This window comes from Rhea americana, unplaced genomic scaffold, assembly GCF_003343005.1.
Source record: "Rhea americana isolate MKP2758 unplaced genomic scaffold, rheAme1 scaffold_319, whole genome shotgun sequence".
Lineage (NCBI taxonomy): Eukaryota > Metazoa > Chordata > Aves > Rheiformes > Rheidae > Rhea > Rhea americana.
Window position 1 is genome coordinate 669,558 of NW_028186445.1, and position 19,331 is coordinate 688,888.

At 36.6% G+C, this 19,331-nt stretch overlaps 1 protein-coding gene across 2 annotated transcripts; it reads left to right on the top strand.

Moving 5' to 3' along the window:
* Positions 1-10,208: 10,208 nt before the first annotated feature.
* KRT20 (keratin 20) lies at positions 10,209-17,639 on the top strand. Of its 2 annotated transcripts, XM_085310426.1 has the most exons (9): positions 10,209-10,643; positions 13,073-13,155; positions 13,538-13,694; positions 14,755-14,916; positions 14,998-15,123; positions 15,290-15,510; positions 16,328-16,333; positions 17,296-17,327; positions 17,542-17,639. In XM_085310426.1, exons 1-9 carry the CDS (start codon positions 10,209-10,211, stop codon positions 17,637-17,639), a joined length of 1,320 nt encoding a protein of 439 aa, XP_085166552.1. The 2 variants fall into 2 exon arrangements, with proteins under 2 accessions (XP_085166552.1, XP_085166551.1); XM_085310425.1 differs by lacking the exons at positions 16,328-16,333; positions 17,296-17,327 and adding an exon at positions 16,851-16,891.
* The last annotated feature ends 1,692 nt before the right edge of the window (positions 17,640-19,331 follow it).

The window sequence follows — 19,331 nt, forward strand, 5'->3', positions numbered from 1 at the left end:
ACTGCTCTGATGATTTTAACCTTCTCTTACCCTATGTCACTGCATCTGTAATGGCCAGACCAGTAGAGTTCACAATATTGATCTCATAATCCACGCTAACATCATCGCTCATGCATGGCTCTAGTATCACGATTCAGTGGCTGTCTTCTAATACGTGAAGTTAAACAATTAGTTCCTAAATATACAAATAATAGTCACACTACATTCTGTTTTCTTGTTTTCTTACTCCTGGAGATTTTTCAATGGCTTTAGAATACTACATGTAACTGCTGATTTCTTTCTTGTTAAATAGCTAATGATATTTGTCAGTGACCATATGTCACCTGATAAACGTACTAAATCTAGTGATTATTCATTTTTTTCAGGATTTGTGTCCTAATAAGTAGGCCATGTGTTCACAGAGGTACCAGTATAGCTCTGCACCCTAAATCATAAACAATGGTATTAATGACCTAGCACTTTAATGCACTTTTAACATTAAATTCTCACAACATGCTGAGAGATGAATTTAGGGAGATAACAAGCGTGGATTTTATTATCATCTCCATTTTATGGCTTGAGAAATTGAAGAGAGATGACATAACTTCCTCAGTGCTGCAAGGAAAGTCACTGACAGAGACTGAATTAGAATTCATCACTTCACAGCTTCTACTTACCTCAGCTCTTAGATAACACAACTTCCACGGACTTCTGTAGTTCCAGCAATCCCTTCTGCATCTGATTGCACTTAGGAGATAACTTAAYTGATTCATTTCAGCTGTGTACTGCTGGTCAAGATCCTGCACATAACTCGATCATGTTCTTAGATTTACAGGTGTCAACAGCACTAATAAAATTAGTTCTGTACAAACACTCTGCTCGTGTATCTTTGCTGATTTTGCACTATTTAAGAAACTCTAAGGAAGAGATRATTTATGTATTTCTTTCTCTTAGTCTTGGTTCGGTGTCCTGAATGCCTCTTTAACTAAAGGCTCAGTTTATCACTGTGAAATACTAGAGCAATCTTTAAACCAATGTCTCCTATAGCATCCTTTCTAGCATCTGTAGACCAAGSAAGTCTTCAGGGGTGTGAGAGTTGTATTGCTTTCAAAATTACTATCATATTTATTATTTTATTGTTTTAAAACTATTTGAACAGTCTGTTAGCTGGAGTTTATTCCTCACTGATATTAAAAATACACAGAAGTGCTATTTCAGCATCAAGGAAGTGATTGACCCAGGCCCAAATAAAAGTGCAATCTTAAAAGTYTGAAGTATCGTAAGAAATAATACACTCAAAATGAACATTTTTTACTTCTCATATAAGCAGAAATAATGGTAGATGGTGTAGGATAGCAGAAWAATATCAGTAAGAGATAATGGCATTTCTAAGTCTTAGTAACTATGATTCAACAATACTTTCAGAAACTTAAAAGACATATGAACTTAAAAGGAGGCTGAAACCATCAGCATTCGCAAATCATTTCTTCTAGTTTCACCTGCCATTTAAGGAAGTCCTGCACTAAATCCTCTAGCATGATTTATAACAGCTTGAATGCACTCCAGAATGTGTATGAGTCATGGCTCTTTTCACTTGTAGAAATGTTAAAACTTATTAAGGTATATTACAGTAAGCAGCTTTGGTAAGTGAATTGTTGATCCTTTGGAAGAAGTTTGCAATGAGGTAATGCAGTAATGGTTTGTGCTATTAATCATAACATATTTTCTGGTGATGTAGCCAGACATCAGCAAGTTTATTTCTTATTTATGAACAAGATATTTCTCTAGAATACAAAGTTTTTGCCTTGTTAATATGGATGGCAGCTTTGCAAAAGTTAATCTCAGTAACAGAAGAGAAAACCTAGCATTTACAACACTCTTAAAAACACAGTTTGYATGCTATTATTGAAAGAGAGAGAATAGGTGGAAGAGCCAGTAAAACATTTCACAATGTCCACACCCTGACCTATAAAGGTTTCTAGAATTTTGCTGGGAGATGCCAGTTCCCGTGTATGAATCATTCAGTAAAGGAAGGATCTATAAAAAGAAAGCAAGTACAGAGCAACGCTCGAGAGGCCTGCACTGTACCCCGACACACGTTTCCTAAGTTATGCAGCAAAAACATCATAATTATTGACTCTACATGTACATTCAGCTTTGTGAAATCAGAAATAATTTGGGATCTGACTTACTATGTATCACTTCCTCATAATTCCTTCTGCAATGTAAAATTCTGCAGCTGTTTCTTTTGAAGCTGTATTCTTAAGGCATTTTTTAATTCTATGACTATATTAAAATGACCTCCTTGAGCCATACATCAAGGGACTGGCATCAACTAATTGCTTTAAAAATATTATATTAAACACAAGTATCAATGGATTTATAATTGAGTTTTGGACTCTCCTTATTAAAGAAGCTTATAGATAATAAAGTACTATARGTGGCCTATTGCAGAGAGGGTACATTACTGCATCTTCTAAACATATTAAATAGTCTTTTGAAAGCTTGAATATGCATCAGAAGTTTAAAGGCATAAAATCAGAAYATCAGCTGTGGAAAAGACAGTTTCAATACCTATCTGGACTGGAAGGGTAAATTTTTTGCTTTCCAATATGCTAAGGACAAATCAAAAGGAGTTATTTTGATACGCTATTATTAGGCTCTAGTGAGAATAACAAAAATGAAGAATGTAATTTAATTAGAGAAGAATAAACTTTAATTTAGAGGAATAATTAKTTGGAACAGGCAGGGAAAAGAAGATGGAAACAAGCTGACTGTGGCATTATGCCAAGTGCAGGGCTGCGACACTGACAAAAGAGATGTGRTAACTATACAGTACTTCTTTCTTTAGAAAATAAATAGAAGTTAATAATCTGATACTTTTAGAGAAAGAATATTAACTTTGGGCTCAAATTTATGCTTCCTGAATCATTCTTATAAACAATTAAAGCAWAAAATGCATAAAACAAACAAATTGGAAGAGGAAGCAACTCCTGCTAGAGCGATTTCACAGGAATAAATATGTGCTGCTGCTGCAAGTGTACAGAAATTTGTGATTATAAAGCTACTCATACAGGGGAAAAAAATCTTTCCTTCCTTCTCTGAACACATGACTGAGGCAAATAACTAATTTTTGAAGCCATTTCAATGCACAGGCTCTATTTCTTAGTCAATCTCACCACAGAACAGTCTCAAATCAGTTACCAAGACATTTTGTGAATGTTAGTATTCTGCTGCTGGTAACATTACTACTATGCAGCAAAAAAGAAACAAACAAATCCAAAACCTCTTCACTGACCTCTGAAGTCTTTCTTATCTAAAAGTTAAAGGTACTTGAGCATCAATCAGAAAGCAAGGCGCATCATTCTGAAGGATAAAGAACATTCCTGCCCTTACAAATACAGCTTTCAAGATGTAGRAAGATAGGCAACACTCGTTGCCCTTGCTTACAAGGTCTCTGTCACACACAACACCAGGCTCCTTGTAATTACAGCTTGTGACTGTGCAGAAAAATGCTATTTTAACCATTTGGCCACAAGAGTTGAGCAAAATTTTTTTCTTCTGGATATAGGACCAGAGAAGTGAGTAATATATAAAATTTTACYACTTCATATGTGAATTTCATTAACTACACTCAAGTTTCAGTATGGATTTTCTAGTTACAGTAAATAACATGCAAATTTGTACAGACAGCTGTTTCAAGAAGGTGTGTGGTGGCCTCTAGCGACGAATACTTATATACACAATATGTTTCTGTTCTAAATGGTATGAAAATCAGACAGATAGGATTATGCATTACCACAGAAACCACTACTTTTGCTATCTGTGCCTTCTTTGAGACTCCTAAGGCTAAGTAAAAAATTTTTAACTGAAAATTTCTGTTGAAGTATTTGTGAATTGAAAGGTGTACTACCTTCCTGACRGTACTACTGAGATGTATTGTGGCCCTGTTTTCCTTCTTATCTTTCTCCATATTGCACTGCCTGATGCAACAGTGATGATATTCTAGGTTGTGTCTCCTTATAAAGCAAGGACCRCATAGGGTGTCTCTGGTTATATAAATCCTGGGAGAAAGGATGCCATGTAGCCACTAGAATATACTGAAAGCATGATTTACTGTTGTGGTCCCCGAACAAAAAGCTGCAGTCATGCCACTGCCAGGCAACTCATGGCCATTACAACTGGGACTATAACCTTGAGAAGGAATGGACTGCTTCTCCTGGTCTGGGGGGTTCCAAGCCCGATATGAGTGAGGTCCCTGCAAGCAGAAGGCTTGTTTAAGATAGCTGGGGAAGTATTCTACACAAACACAACTGTATGCAATGCAGTGTGTCTGCATACATCTTTTATGTGGTGCTATTAGCGTACATTTGCAGAAGACCATGAAAATTGTATTTGCTTACTGTTATCATACAAATATGTAATATATTTATATGGATACTGAACTATCTCAGCACTATACTAGGTTTAAATGTTTGATATACAAACCACAAATTCATGTGCACAAAGGTTCAGCAAATATTGGCAATGGTTGTTGCCACATCTGAGAAAAATGTAAAATTCTCCASCTGACTGGCGTGCTCAGTCCACTGCCACCTCAGTAATTTTTACAAGGAAAAAAATCCTTCCTGGTAGTCTTTCAGACTATATTGAAGGTCATATTTATGATACTTTTAGAGGAAAAAAAAAAAAAGAGAGAAGTTTCACTTGTATGGCCTGGAGCTGTTATTGCTGACCCTAACATCTGATTCTATTTGAAGAGAGCTGCAAAGACAGGAAAGGCAACTCCTGACTTTCATTTGCAACCTGTAGTTAGGGAAGGATGTATTCAACACACTGTCTTATGCACCGCTCTGAGATCTGGCACACTTCTGTAAGTACTGTACAATTTAAAGTAATGTTTTCAATTCACCTCTCTGGTCAAAGCTCACAGCAGCAAAGAAATAAGGTAAACTGTTTGGATGATTAAGACAAATTTTCTTTGGATGAAAGATAAGAAGCAGATGGAAGTTAGGAAAAAAATATATATGAGGAAGACAGAGCAAGATCTTGCCCTGCAAGTGTTTAGTAAAGCCAGCTGAGTTAATGAGATCATCTGATCCTTTCTCTCTGTCTGATCTGGTCATGGTTCTTTTTGCAGCTTGAAAAAGCATCAATCACTGGTTCTGTGGGAGAACCTAAATTTTATCCTAAGACAATCTAAGCAATGACAATAGTGAGCAAACACTTTCCTTCCAGTGAACTTCAATCAGTCGTATCCTCCCCATTTAGTGGCTCCCAGATAAAAGAGACTAAAATGGGACACAGCCTAATTACAAGTGCAAAAGAACAGACTTTCCTGCAGATTACAGGGGTCACTGTTCCCTGCAGTTTCAGTGATCAAGGCATGAACTCATGCCTTCTTGATCTGTTTTGCTGCACAGTACTTACTCCTGGATCACAGTATGTGAAACACAAAACACCTGTGTGCTCTTCAGAGCCAGAGGCATTCTAGGGTGCAGCATTTGTACTAGCAAATGGTTTGAAGATGGTTTGCTTTCAGGGYGGAGAATTGTCCTAAGTATTCTTTTTTATTCATCTCACAATGCAAATATTTAATGGGAAATAGATGGAAAAAAAATGAAGGTATTTAAAAATGACTGTATCCTTTTATAACCTTTATCTTTTTACCACACCTGCCATAAATACATCAAAAACTTTCTATAGAGTTGTCCTTTTTTCATGTGTATTCATGGTAGTTGCCTCCTGGCTACATCAGTGAAAAACAGATGGAGAACAATAAAACATAATCACAAACAGCCATCTTCTTGTAGCGTATCAGCCGCAGAGTTCTATGACAAACATACTATAAGACTCTTGATTCCCAAATTAGGACTAGAAGAAATAGCAATGCATACAGGCCTGACTGCCTGCACTGAGGCACAAAAATCTGAACTTGAAATATGCTATTGGCTCATACCCAGATAACAAATTGTCTCTTATTTTCCCTTGAAAGTTTGTCTTACAACTTTTCRCTTTATTGCACAGCCATTAGGTAACATACATTTATCTAGGAAGTAACTTCTTCGCACAAATAGGTTAAAAAGAGGAGGGGAATTTTTCAGAAACAGAAATACTGAATACTGGAATATTGTTAGAAYATTTAACAAGGAACTCTGTCTTCCTTGAGTATACTTTGTACAGTGGAAATCCATTCAGAACTGTATTATAAGAGTATATATATAATATAATCAAATTCTTATGACAAAAAGTCTGAATTTATATCAGTAATRTAAGTACAGGGACTAATAAAAAGACAGCACTGGATTTGTTCACTGTTAACATGGACCATTACAGGGCCATTARCCTGAAATAAAAGACTTTTCTTTACTTAAATCTTTAAGTCAGCCAAAAGAAAAGCATATGTTACACCTGAAAGTTGCATAAATGCAGAAGCAAAGCAGAGCGGGTCTCTCTTCCTTGAACTCCCATGAATGGCTACTCATGACSGGTTAGTAACGGTGAGTAATACTAAATGGCAAGAACATTTTATCATACCCCCACATTACTTATCTACATTGCTCTCTACTATTCAGTAAACTTCTGTCACACAAGCGAGAGTTCTTCACCAAATAAACAAATTATTAGTGTTGCTCTGAATGTTCTATTTTCACTGCAAACACACCACTCGGACTGTGCACATCACYGAAGGGAAACGCTATGCAGGTATCTCCAGATTGTCCCCTGTAGCGTACTCACAACTGAGTCTTCAGCTGGAAGATGCCTGGTCAAAGCATCAGCAAGTGTTAGCAGTGCTTCTTTAACACTGATCCAGACTGCAGGTATCAGAATATATAATATTTTTTAAGTTTCTTAGCAGCTATTTAGAGTATTCTCCGTTACAACCATTTTGTGAATGAGGCAGCCCACAGGTTCGGACACCGGCACGCCGACACCCGTGCAGCTTTCCCGTTACCACCATCCCTCTCACACACTTGGCTCGGGTCAGCTGCTGCGCGTCCAGACGTCGCCTGGGCGTAGCTGGAGAGGCACGGCCGGGCGGGAGCGCCGGCGGACAGCAGCACGGCTGCTCCGACGCCAGCCTCGCCAAGCCCCCCGCYCGCGGCCCCTCGACGCGCCCAGCCTTGGCTGAGTCCACCAGCGTAGAGGTGGCCTTCGCTGTTCATTTGCACAGGATTCGGTGCTTTATACACTGAATCAATCAAAAACTGTAATGCTCCCCCCCCCCCAAAACCAAGAACAAAGCCCACTTATGGCATGAATTATATCCACTCCTGTCTTAGTAAGTATTTTTGCTAATATTTCAGCATACCTTTAGCTTGAGAAGTGTATATGAACTGGTAAGACCAGAGAAATTGCCAGGAAATAATTTGTAGAAGAAAAGAAAAAGAACRCTAGGAAAAGTCAGCCCAATATCTTTTAATCCTAAGTGCACGTGATACTATTGCTCTGTACTTCCAATTGCATATGCATTAAAAGGTTTTGCTTAATAATCAGAAAGATTTTGCAGGAAAGAAAAATGTTCAAGGTTCATCTGCAGATAAAATTAGAGATAAAGAGCCAGAAGCCAAGACAAATGTCTGACGTAGTCCTGATGTCCATTTGGATTTAGATCACTGTGAAATGTGAAGTCAGAGAAAAATTTAGAAAATGTTATGTATCAGTGCATTCTATTTTGTTATCAATCTGAAATGTAAATATTTTACATTATTMTTACATTTCTGAATAGCATCCAACTTCTGTAAATTTCAAATATGTGACAGTAATTTTAGCAAAACATACAAACTGCTTTATTGATATTTACGTGGCTGCTTATCCATTTGGAAGTGTGATAGCTGTGAACACAAAGGTTGAGAACCTGGCCCACAGAAGCCACTACAGAGCTTTGCTGACATCTGTTAYGTTTATAGGCAAACGGAAAAATTAACAAATAATCTTTGGCTTCTGCTCAATAAAAGAAAAAATGGAATTTTCAAATTGTGAAATTTAGAAGAAACATCATCAAGGTAATAAGAAAACTAATTTGAATAAATGCTAAGAAAACAAAGTAGAATGTTTACTCTTACGTTAGTTATTGCAGCCAGACATGTAGGCAGTGAAAGGCACAGCCAAAAGAAAGAACCATAGYAGGATCTCCTGCTGTATTTCTCTTACAGCTTTAATGTGTATGCTTTATCCTACTATCTGTTGATTCTTACTCAGTCTGAGTATCTTTAATAAACGAAAGACCTGCCTTGAGTTTCTACAGTTACAGTCAMATAATCTGGCTAGTGCACTTTGGTTTTAACTGTCATAAATGTTTTTCCATCATTTACACTTATCAGTTCCACCCAAAAAAGTTCAAAGTCCAAAGACATTTCATGTACGTGAACAGTATCCTCCCGCAAAAATGTTTTCCCCTGTACACTGGTCAATTTGCTTTGGAAGACACATTTTCAGAAGAGCTAAGCATGACAGCTTAACTATTTGCCTTGCCCCAGTAATATTTAGAATAATCTGTAGGCAATTTTATTCTAAGCTAGATAGCAGCAGTAACTTCTAAAACATACCAGTGCTGGTGTCCTAATGCTCCAGGCTTAGGGGTTCTCAGAAATTTGAAGATGCTGCCAGGCACAGTTTGAGGCCCCAAAGTGTAGCATTTCATAGATTTCCTTGCCTCAAGGTCTGGAAGCAGTATGTAGAGCAGCTGTTTTGCACCAATACAAACAATATGTGTTAATTGTTCCAGCTGACTAGCTCTACATTAATAATACACTGCAGTACTGTAAGTGCAATGCCCCAAGGAACTACATCTACCATCTGTTCCAGTGCACACCTGCTACACGCTTTCCAGCAGCACTAACGATCCCCTCAGTGATCAGCTTCTTCCCTTACTTTCCGTTTTCTCTATTTAGTATCTCAGAAGTATACCCCATCCTCAGTTTAGGAACCTCGGTGTTACTAGGAGTGTTAGTTTTTTTAATACACTTAACAAGGGCAGCCAGCTTCCTGTTAATGAACATACCATCTCGCTTTCCGACAGAACGCCCCATAAGGGAACTATTTTTGTACAGAAAACTGCAACTCTTCAGATTGTTCCCAGAGAGGGAGCAGGTTTGCAGGAAAGTCAAGTTTTCACATTCTTGAATCCTGTGAATGTGACAGCTTATGATGATGGCTTCTGCAAGGACTCTACTCGCTCCAAAAAGCTGCTATCGAATGTAGAGGCCAGATGTCTCCAAGATGTCAAATACAAATGTATATGTAGTTGACAGTATTTTTATCTAGAATATTAACAAAGCAGGAGCTAAATGCTGTCATCAAAATACAGCCTACACCTGCAAAAATAATAACCATATCTGAGTATATAAAGTAAGATGGGATTATTTAATGAACAACTATTTGTGTTGCTTTAACCACACAGGAGAGCTGGAAGTGAGTTATGCTGGAAGCTTGATCTCAGCACTTCGTATCACACCATGGACTTCAGCATCTCACATGCAAATGAAAAAGGACTTCCAATATTATTCTTCTTACTATTTTATCCAAAGCAATACCATTTCTGTTTAATTTCAACTGCACTGAAAGCTTGTTCAAACAGGCAAAGGTTTCTAATACTAAGTGAACATATATTCAGTGCAAGTTCCCTGCAATATTTACTTTCTGATTACAGTATGAATAGCATTTGGGGCTATAAAATTAACATGGTAGTTATAAATGTCATCTTTCTAATAGTTTAGACACTGTTCTGGACCATTCTGAAGCCCAGAGTATTGCTTACTTAACAGAAAACTAAATTTGATTGTAAACATAYGTATTTTAAGTCCCTTGTCACATGTAATACATTCTCATTTTAATTTCATAAACTGCACATGGGTGTAAGAATCTATTTGTTCATCCAAATTTGTTCACCACACAAACTGTGGCTGCAGGCATACTGTTATAAATCATTCAATAGCTTACTTGTGTTTTATCTTTTATTCAAAACAATCACAAAGAAAGCCAAACTACCTGAGGATTTTTTCCCAGACACAGATGAACAGGTTAAAGCCCTCTTACACCACAGAGATTGTGGGGGCAATATCCTGCCCATTACATTATGTGTCAACAGAGGTGGGGTTTATAACTCTTGCGCTTCCGCCTCGAAACACAATATAAAGGTTTACAGAGCGTACACTGCTCTTCACTTTAGCTGTCCCAAATTTGTGGAGACTTAGCTCTTTCATTTTAGACGAAGGAAAAAACCACAAATGGCATTCTCTAACCAAAGCTTTCAGYTGGGTTCAACCTCCCCTTTGCATTCGTTTGCACCCAGTGTCAGTGGTTTAACTGTCAGGAAAACTGCCGTCCAAAAATTTCAAGCACCTAGTGTCTACGGGGGAGCTGGTGGCTATGGTACCCGCATATCTACCAGCACCAACTATGGACACGGCTTTGGTGGAAAATTCAGCAGTAACTTTCAGCTTAATAGTACCAGTAACGATGAACTGCTTACTGGCAATGAGAAAACAACTATGCAAAATCTAAATGACCGTTTGGCTTCGTATCTGGAGAAGGTGCGCTCTCTAGAAAAGGCAAACTCCCAGATTGAAAAGCAGATCAAGGAGTATTACGCGAAGAACACCTCAGACATAAGGCAGGACCATAGTCCATACTTTAAAATAATTGAAGAGCTCCAAAATAAGGTAAGAAATCATATATTCATCTATAAATATATGTATTTCAAGTATCTGGGGAGAAACATAATAATCTACTTGCATAAAATTACTTTTCAAATTGTAATTGTCTCAGTTAAGAACAATATTTTGATGAGATACAAATTAGATGGTGATTGATTTCACATAATTTATATTAGTAGATGTATGTCTACAGGTATGATTAATCTAAAACCTGAAAAATCTTGGAAACTAAATCAATTCTTCTATTACATGTGCTTTATGCAATTTTAATTAGTGAAAGTACTAAGGGTTCTTTAAATATTAAAATATAGTTTGGTATCTGTGGATTTCAGAGAGATTTAAAAAATTTTTCTTTTTTTCCTATTTTACAGTAAGTGGAAGCTTGGAAATTAACTTACAAAGTAGGACCACTGCAGCATTAAGGAACATTGGTGCATCCTGGCACCCAATGTAAAGTGAATTACATTCCCAAAAGGAATATAATATATRATTGAATTCTTCTCTCAGTATCCTTGCAGAATGAAAAATATAAACTAAGTCTTCATATTCATTTCATTATTTTAGAGGTTCTTAGAACAGCTTGACAAAGTAGACTAAACTTAAGCCTCAAAAAATATAGGTTCTGAAAGTGCTGCTGTTCTCTCTCGTAATTTGTCTCAATTATTACCATGTCAAAAACAAAATCCCTGTTTATCACCTCATACCATACTCGTGTCAATAATGATATTATTTATATTGATAAGAAGGAAGGAATTTAGCATTAAAATGAAATTACTTTTGTAATTTATCCCAGATGGGCTGTTACAAAGATGTCCCAGGTTACAGAATTTTATTTGCCTGGATATAATGGAGTGAGTTATAGAACACTTTCATTTATGACCAGGAACTGTCTTACATTTGTGAGGTTTCATTACAGATTTTCAGACCTTTGTCTTTTTGGCAGGTTGGAGAAAGGAGATAGTAATCTGTAGTTATTCCAATCTGAACACACCTGTTCGCTGCCTGAGAGGAGAAATTGACTGAGGAACATTAAAATCCAAAACTCTTTCTTCCAGTGTGTAATCTCCTCTAATTTGCCCAAATAATTTATATTGATTTTATATATATAAACATATTACATCTTTGTGTAAACACTGATTTTCTTTCTTTTTAGCTGCTAACCTGGCATTAAATGAAAATGTTTCACAAATCCATATATAATGCCCCATCTCTCAAAGATTTCTGACTGCAAATATCCAGAAAGCAATAATGGTTTATAATCTTATCTGAAAAGGTAGACTAGAGGGGGAACTAGTTTTATGACTATGGTGGTGATCAAATGAGGAATGGCTTTTATTTACAGTAAATCAGTTACTAGACTTTGTCCTCCACGTAAGGTAAATACATCTGGCCTAAAGCCAGAATTCAGAGACTTCTACCCTCATACCTTCAAAAAAATAACTTACTCAAATATATCAAAGAATGCATGGCTCCTAAAACTATGGTACAATGAAGGATACATTTATTCCTATTACAAGATCCTTTATTCAATACAACAGTTCCATCAATGGTTGTCAAGCTAGATCATGAGTACCCCTTACCAATTTTTTTCAAAAGCGTACATTACMCTTTTACCAGTTCTTTAATTTTACTTAATGTTCTTTGGTACATTTTTTTTTTCCTAGGTAGGGCAGACACAAACCCTACAGTAGGACAGGCTTCAGCTCTGCTCTTCTAGTGCTCGACTTATCAATATGTGAGAAAAAGTGGCTTTTTTCCCAAATTTTCAGAATTGGATACTACCAAATGCCCAGTAAAGCAGTAGATCACTGCTTGAAACATTAAATTACCACTATAAAAAATAATCTATTTCCACAGCAATCAGCTGACAGATTTGTCTTTCAAATTATGTTTACAGTTTCCAAAATCTTTCCTCTCTTAGTTTTCACTAGTTCTATTACTCACCCCTTAAAAACAGGTGTCTTCCAGAGWACAGACCATCTCAGCTCTTCTAGAGCATACTTATGAGAGCATACTTTACATTTCGGAGAAGATTTTTTCCTTCCACACACCTTAAACAGAATTTAGCTTAAACCTAGATGACTAATAGACAATAAAGTTAATAAGATGATGAAGGCCACACGCAGTATTAATGAGATTTCCAAAAATGACAAAGTCTGTGTTTATGTGCAAAGATTCCTGTTCTCTTCTTCCTCTGCTTCAGAACTTTTGTTTCCAATTTTCAATTAGAATTGCTTCTCTCAGTACCATAATACACAGAAGAATATGAAATATCTGTATGATCATTCCTCAGATAACAAAAATCTGGCTGTTGGTAAAAGTTTAGTGTTTATAAACATAAAACAAAGTTATCTTCTTTAACTTTAAAGAATCTATTAGATTTGTCTGCTAATTCTACCACCCACGCATCATCCCTTTTAACCATTCTTTTTTAGATTGGTGTTGCACAGCTGGAAAACGCAAGGCTTGTCCTGCAGATTGACAATGCCAAACTGGCTGCTGATGATTTTAGAATGAAGTAAGTTCAATGATCATTCCATACACTCTCTTTTATGTTCTTGTTATTCATGAAAGCTTCTAGACAGCCAGTTTCATTTATATATGAACTAAAATCCCCTTTACAAAACACAATTAAGTAGTAACACAGACCAGGTATACTGTGCAAATGTCATTTGCTCCATTCTTTTGAAAAATTCTACATGCATTTCCTATACTTACCTAGACAAAATTTGTACTCTGTCTTGAAAGTTACTATTAGAATGAAAACCTTGAGGCAATCTTTTCTAATACAAAAGTTAGCAGAAGAAAAATTTGAGGACTAAAGCTGCAGTAGTTATTCATTCCAACATTTCTTCAACCAGTTGTATTTTGATGATGACAAAACAAGCCTTATTTTACAGGTATGAGAACGAACACTTGCTCTTGCAAAGTGTACAGAATGACATTAATGGACTGCTCCGAGTGCGTGATGACTTGACCTTGACAAAATCTGATTTGGAGTCACAGATTGAAAGTGTGAATGAAGAACTAGTTTTTCTTAAGAAGAACCATGAGGAGGTGAGAGCAGCAGAACACCATCATGGAGAGATTATTTTCTCAATGGCATACATAAATKCAGCCCCACTAGGAATAATGCATTTTCCATGTTTAATCTGAAAGAATATGATGCTTATGGTGGGATTCAGGTCAAGGTTAATACATCAACATTTATCTGTCTGTTCGTATACCGTCTGTGTGAATGCCACGGGCTCTTCGGTCTGAATAGGAGCTCTGGCTTATGCAGAGATATCTGCAAGTTAGATAACTGTACCAGGTATCTGTTAGGAGTCTAAGCTCAAATTGAATCACATCCTTAGCATTACCTTTGTAATTCCAAAGACCTACAAACAAAAGGTTAAACAACCACTTTTCCCCCTTTCAAGTAAAGACACAAAAAGAAATGTTACATTAAAGATGACTCTTAAATGCTAATTATGCAGAATTACGGTAKGTACTCAAGCTTTCCTTTGAGATTACTAGCCTTAGTAATCAAGAGTCATAGTATCAGCTCTATATTTGTAAATTCCTTGTCACACTGCAGAAAAAAATGTTCTTTAAGCACTGTAGTAGAAATAGCCAATTTAGATTTAAAAAAAGCTGGTGTATCTACTTAAAACTGTGCTGTGCTTCACTGAAGCACTTGTACATTTTCCAGAAGTAGTATMACTCTATGTGGTGCTAAGTTACATCCCAGTTATTAGGCATCAAATGCTGAACAGCTACAGAAATTAGGGAGTAAAGGTTTTCCTTAAGAATAATCTGTGTTTTACCAGTTGTTACTAAACACAAAAGCATACAGATGGGAACCATGACTTCTATAGTCATTTCATGGATTGGGTCCTGAGGAAATCATCTTTTTATAATATGTTTATCTGTAAGATTTATTGCAACAAAATAAGTAAAATTTTCTAACATAACATGCAATATATAATATTTATGAAGTGATCGAGTTATCTTACCCTGAGGCACTATTTAAGAATTAGAACTACTTCTATTTCTGTGGATTTTTAATTTCCTTCCACTATTCAGGATTAAAAGTTTACTTTAACTGATGCTAATACAATCTTCATCGTCGTAGGAAGTTTACAGACTGCGCAAAGAGGTGGGTAGCTCAGTTAATGTAGAGGTGGATGCTGCTCCAGGTATCAATCTTGCAACTATTATGGAAAACATGAGACGGCAATATGAAGAAATGGCAGAAAAGAACCGTGAAGAAGCCAAAGAACGATTTGAAAAACAGGTAATGCTCAACTTAAACATCGGCAAGATTCTCAAGCGTGTTTAGTTCTGGGTGACAGTCCTTCCATTTTTTGTATTTCAGACAGAAGAACTGAACCAGGAAGTAGCAATCAATATTGAACAGCTGCAAACCCAAAAGAGAGAGGTCACAGAACACAGACAGACCTTCCAGGGCCTGGAGCTAGAATTACAGTCCCACCTTAACATGGTAAATAATCAGCAGTCCTTGAAATCAGGAATATGCTTAGCAGATAATTACACAGATAAATACAGAAACGGTGAGGTTTTTCAAACTAAATGTAATTTTAACATAAAGACGTATCCTCTTGAATAATACATCTCCTAAAATCTCCTTTTCTTTTCATTGGCTATAGAAAGAGTCTTTAGAAGGTACTCTGGCTGAAACTGAAGCACGTTACAGTTACCAGCTAGCTCAAATACAGGCAGCAGTTGCCAATTTAGAGGCTCAGCTGCGACAAATCCGAGCCGACATGGCAGCTCAGAGTAAYGAGTACAGCGTACTGCTGGATATCAAGACGCGCTTGGAGATGGAGATTGCCACCTACCGCCGCTTACTGGAAGGAGAGGAAAGCGRGTAAGGAACTGAGCATTAAACGTGTTTCGCTCATCAGTTTAGTTTCGTATGAGAGCAGGCAAAATTGTAAATACTGYTTATAGTAAATCCGACAGTAACCCCAAGAAGGGAGAGGAGAAAGATGAAGACTCAGTCTTGTAACCAACATAATGAAAGGGTTGTAGATGCTTCTTCGCTTCAAAATGTTACTGCTGACATGGGATAGGCTACTGATACAGCTGTCTGGATAACGTCAGTAAGAATGAATGTCAGAAAACGTAAATTGGGAATCTTTAATACTCTAAAATAGAACAATTACTATGTGTRGTTTCATTTTCTTCATGTTAAAACAGTAACTAATTTTTTTAATTCCCTCACAAATGGTAATAGTAATGTAATAATTACAACTGTTCTCGTTTCCTTTTCTAAGATACCTTTTATGCTACAATATCGAACTACCCAGTGTTTGAAACAACATGACTGGCACTATGCTATGCATATACCTTCACCAAAGGTGAAAGTGGTAAAATCTGCCATAAAAAAAAAGAGAAAAGGTCTATTTGTTGCCCAGTTCTCAACCACAGACAGAGYAGTTCCAGCTCTGTCCGAGAGGCTGCTGTGGAAGCCAGCTGAACGTATCGCCATCAGCCTCTGCATTGCTATGTCCTGTTGCTCTTTTGGAGCTAAGCAGCTAGCTAGCTGCTGGTATCCCTCAAGCTGACAAGTTAGAAGCAAAAACAGATGGTAGAAATGATGCATCAGGTATCAGTGATGCAATTTTGTATTGACTTTTCCATAACCATAATGACTGTAGCTTCTGCAGGCCTGGGCTAATGAGGACTAGGTTTTTTTTAATTGCTTCAGACACTGCAGGCACCCAGCAAGGCATTCAGCATAAGCGTATTGACCTTTACTTGCAGCCTAGGGCACATTCGGCGGCCTGCACTGGATTCTCTGCTGCTGTATCTGTGTCAGTAGTGGCCAAGCTACTTAAAAATGCAAGAGGTTCAGGTGAACTGSCACCAAAGGCTGCGCTGTTCTAGCACCCCATATCCTGTAGTGAAAAAAAGCAGAAAACTATGCAAAAGTACAGAACAGGACAAGCAGAGGGTGATACGTCCCCACAGGACTCTCCATGTATAGCAGTTGTGGCTCGGGGCCTAGTATGGGCATATCTGCGTTTCACCTACAGATCATGCTTAACAAGTTTTACTTTAACAGGGAAAACTGATTTAAACACATGGCTAATGTGATGAAATGAAATTAACTGTCTTGATTAAATATACAGGAGACACACAAAGATGTTTCTTCAATATATTAAGCTCCAGATATTCATATTTTTTAATGTATGATTTGCACAGGCATTTCCAAGTGGACATAGCTACAGCAGAGGCTGAAAAAGGTACGTCACATAAACTTCCCTTTTTTTGATGGCTTCCTTTTGAAATGTTATGGAATTCATTAGCCTGATGTAAAACAAATAACACAGCTTCATAGGAAATATTCAGCTGGTAAAATCTTACACCAAGAAAGCAATCAACTGTTTGGATAACCTACAGGGATTATACAAACCACGCTTTATGTATATAACTCAGGTGCCCAAATTAAAACCATAGGCTCCTTAGTGAGCCAGCAGAATAACACAGAATTACTGAATTACTGTCTGGAGGCCTTCAGAAGCATCTACTCCTTTCCACTGGCTACACAAGGAGACTAGGTTCCTAAATAAAGCATTTAATTTTCAAATATGCCTTTCAATGTAAGACTATTTCTAGGTTTTAAGTCTACCAAGTTGGTGCTAAACAGCAGCTATCAGGTCAGTCAGGAGGAACAGGAGAGTTATTCAACATGATGTCCCATATATCATCACGRGTAACAGCAGAAGAACCAGAAACTGTATCTCCACCAAGTTTGCTCCACAGTAACTGTGCAATGAAATGATGGCTTTCTATATTTTCTAACTGGTGGAATTGCTACTAGGACTCCAGTGGTATTATTATCCTATCAATATACATTGCATTTAATTAATTCGCTGTTCAATTTCATTAACAGAATTAAGTAAAGTTAAGAAGATCAAGACAATTGTTGAGGAGGTGGTTGATGGTAAGGTCGTCTCCTCTGAGATCAATGAGATTGAAGAGAAGATATAAATAGCGTCAGCACAGAGGAGAGAGTCTTTGAGCTTCTTGGAGCTGATATCAAAACTACATGATTATAAAGGACTCGATCTAATTCTCCCTGAAATCAACAAGATTCGAAACATGTCAAATCATCAATTATCAAACAATTTACTACTTTTTTTTTCTGTGGAAACATCAATAAAAATAATGGGTTTTATCACTAAGTTACAAAGTATAGAATATCCTTTGAACAGTTTTGGGTTTACTTATGTAGTGACTAGATTAAAAAATAGAAATCAGTATTTTGAAAATACTGAAGCAATGTTTACTATTAAAGATTTTAAGAAACTCAAAGTACTAAACTGGTGAAAGTCATCCAATGCAGACACGGGCGAAAACTTGCTCATGTGCTTAACAAGCTTTTATTAGTAGTCGAATCTTTTGAAAGCACTATGAGAATTTTCTCTTCATTTCTTCAGATAGTTCATTTCAACATCCGGTTCATTAAGTTTTCTCWTGCTTTTAATATATTAATAGCTGAAAAGTTTTAAGTTTTATTCCTGAAACCTTCACCAAAGCTTTATGAGAAAGAATTTACTAGATACAGATGATAAACTCTCTATTTAGTAAGTAAATTAGTTAAACTTTAATCCAAGATTTAGCAATCTAGCTTTTTCTCCTAYGTTTTAGCACACAGAAAGTAGATTTGTTTTAAAAAATATTTTAAAATGTTATTCAGTGCATGTTTTCTGAAGTTGAACTACCATTCAAATGCAATGCAGCTCTGCCTCAGTAAAAACTGATTTTCTAATAAATCAGAAATGTCAATTTCAATCATCATAAATTAAAAAGTAAAATTTAATAAGTTGTTTTATTCTTTTTCACTCGCTGTGATTTTTTTTTCCTCTTATCACTAGGAACTAACTAAGCAAATGTATTTTATCAGTAAGAATACATTTTGCCTATTAAACCTTCCTCAACCAGTAACCGCATGTGGCCTTTCTCACAGAATGCGAGTTTAATATGTCATTCCAGACCTTCAGTCCAAGGAGTCTACATTTGCCTCTTGACAATATAAATACCAAAAAAAAAAAACTCTCTTTTGAAATGTCCAGTCTGTTATTTACTGCACATAAACAGCTGCCAGATAAAGTAATCGTTAGCTTTCACAATAATGAGTCACTGATACCAAGTGATCAATATGTGCCTATATAAAAGTTTACTTAAATCTTTGGTCTACCACTCATAAAACATTTCTGCCAGAAAAAACACCTATTATCATGGATGTAGATAAATGAAAAATGAATAAATATCAGTTGACAAATCCAAAGACATAATTAAGCCAGTACAAAGGAAAATCTGTTTACTGAAATAACATCTTAAGAAAAAGTGTATTGATTTTGAAGAATTTTCATGGCTATGCCTGYAACCTATAACAGATAATTCTGATCTTTAGATTTATATTAGAAAAGGCACAAATCACGGAAATAACTGTGAGGAATTTCTGAGCTGGGCTTTCACRTCCAACTGATACAATGGAAAAAAATGTCAGTGATACAGCTGCAACTGGAAGTGATTACTTTGGGAATTTGCACAATAATGCCAACAGAGTTAAGGTTTTTCKGTGAACCCTTGGAACAATGCAGAAGGGAAAGAACTACAGTTTCACTAATTTGCCAGAATTTATAATTTCTGCATCTAGCTACACATGGAGCATAAAAG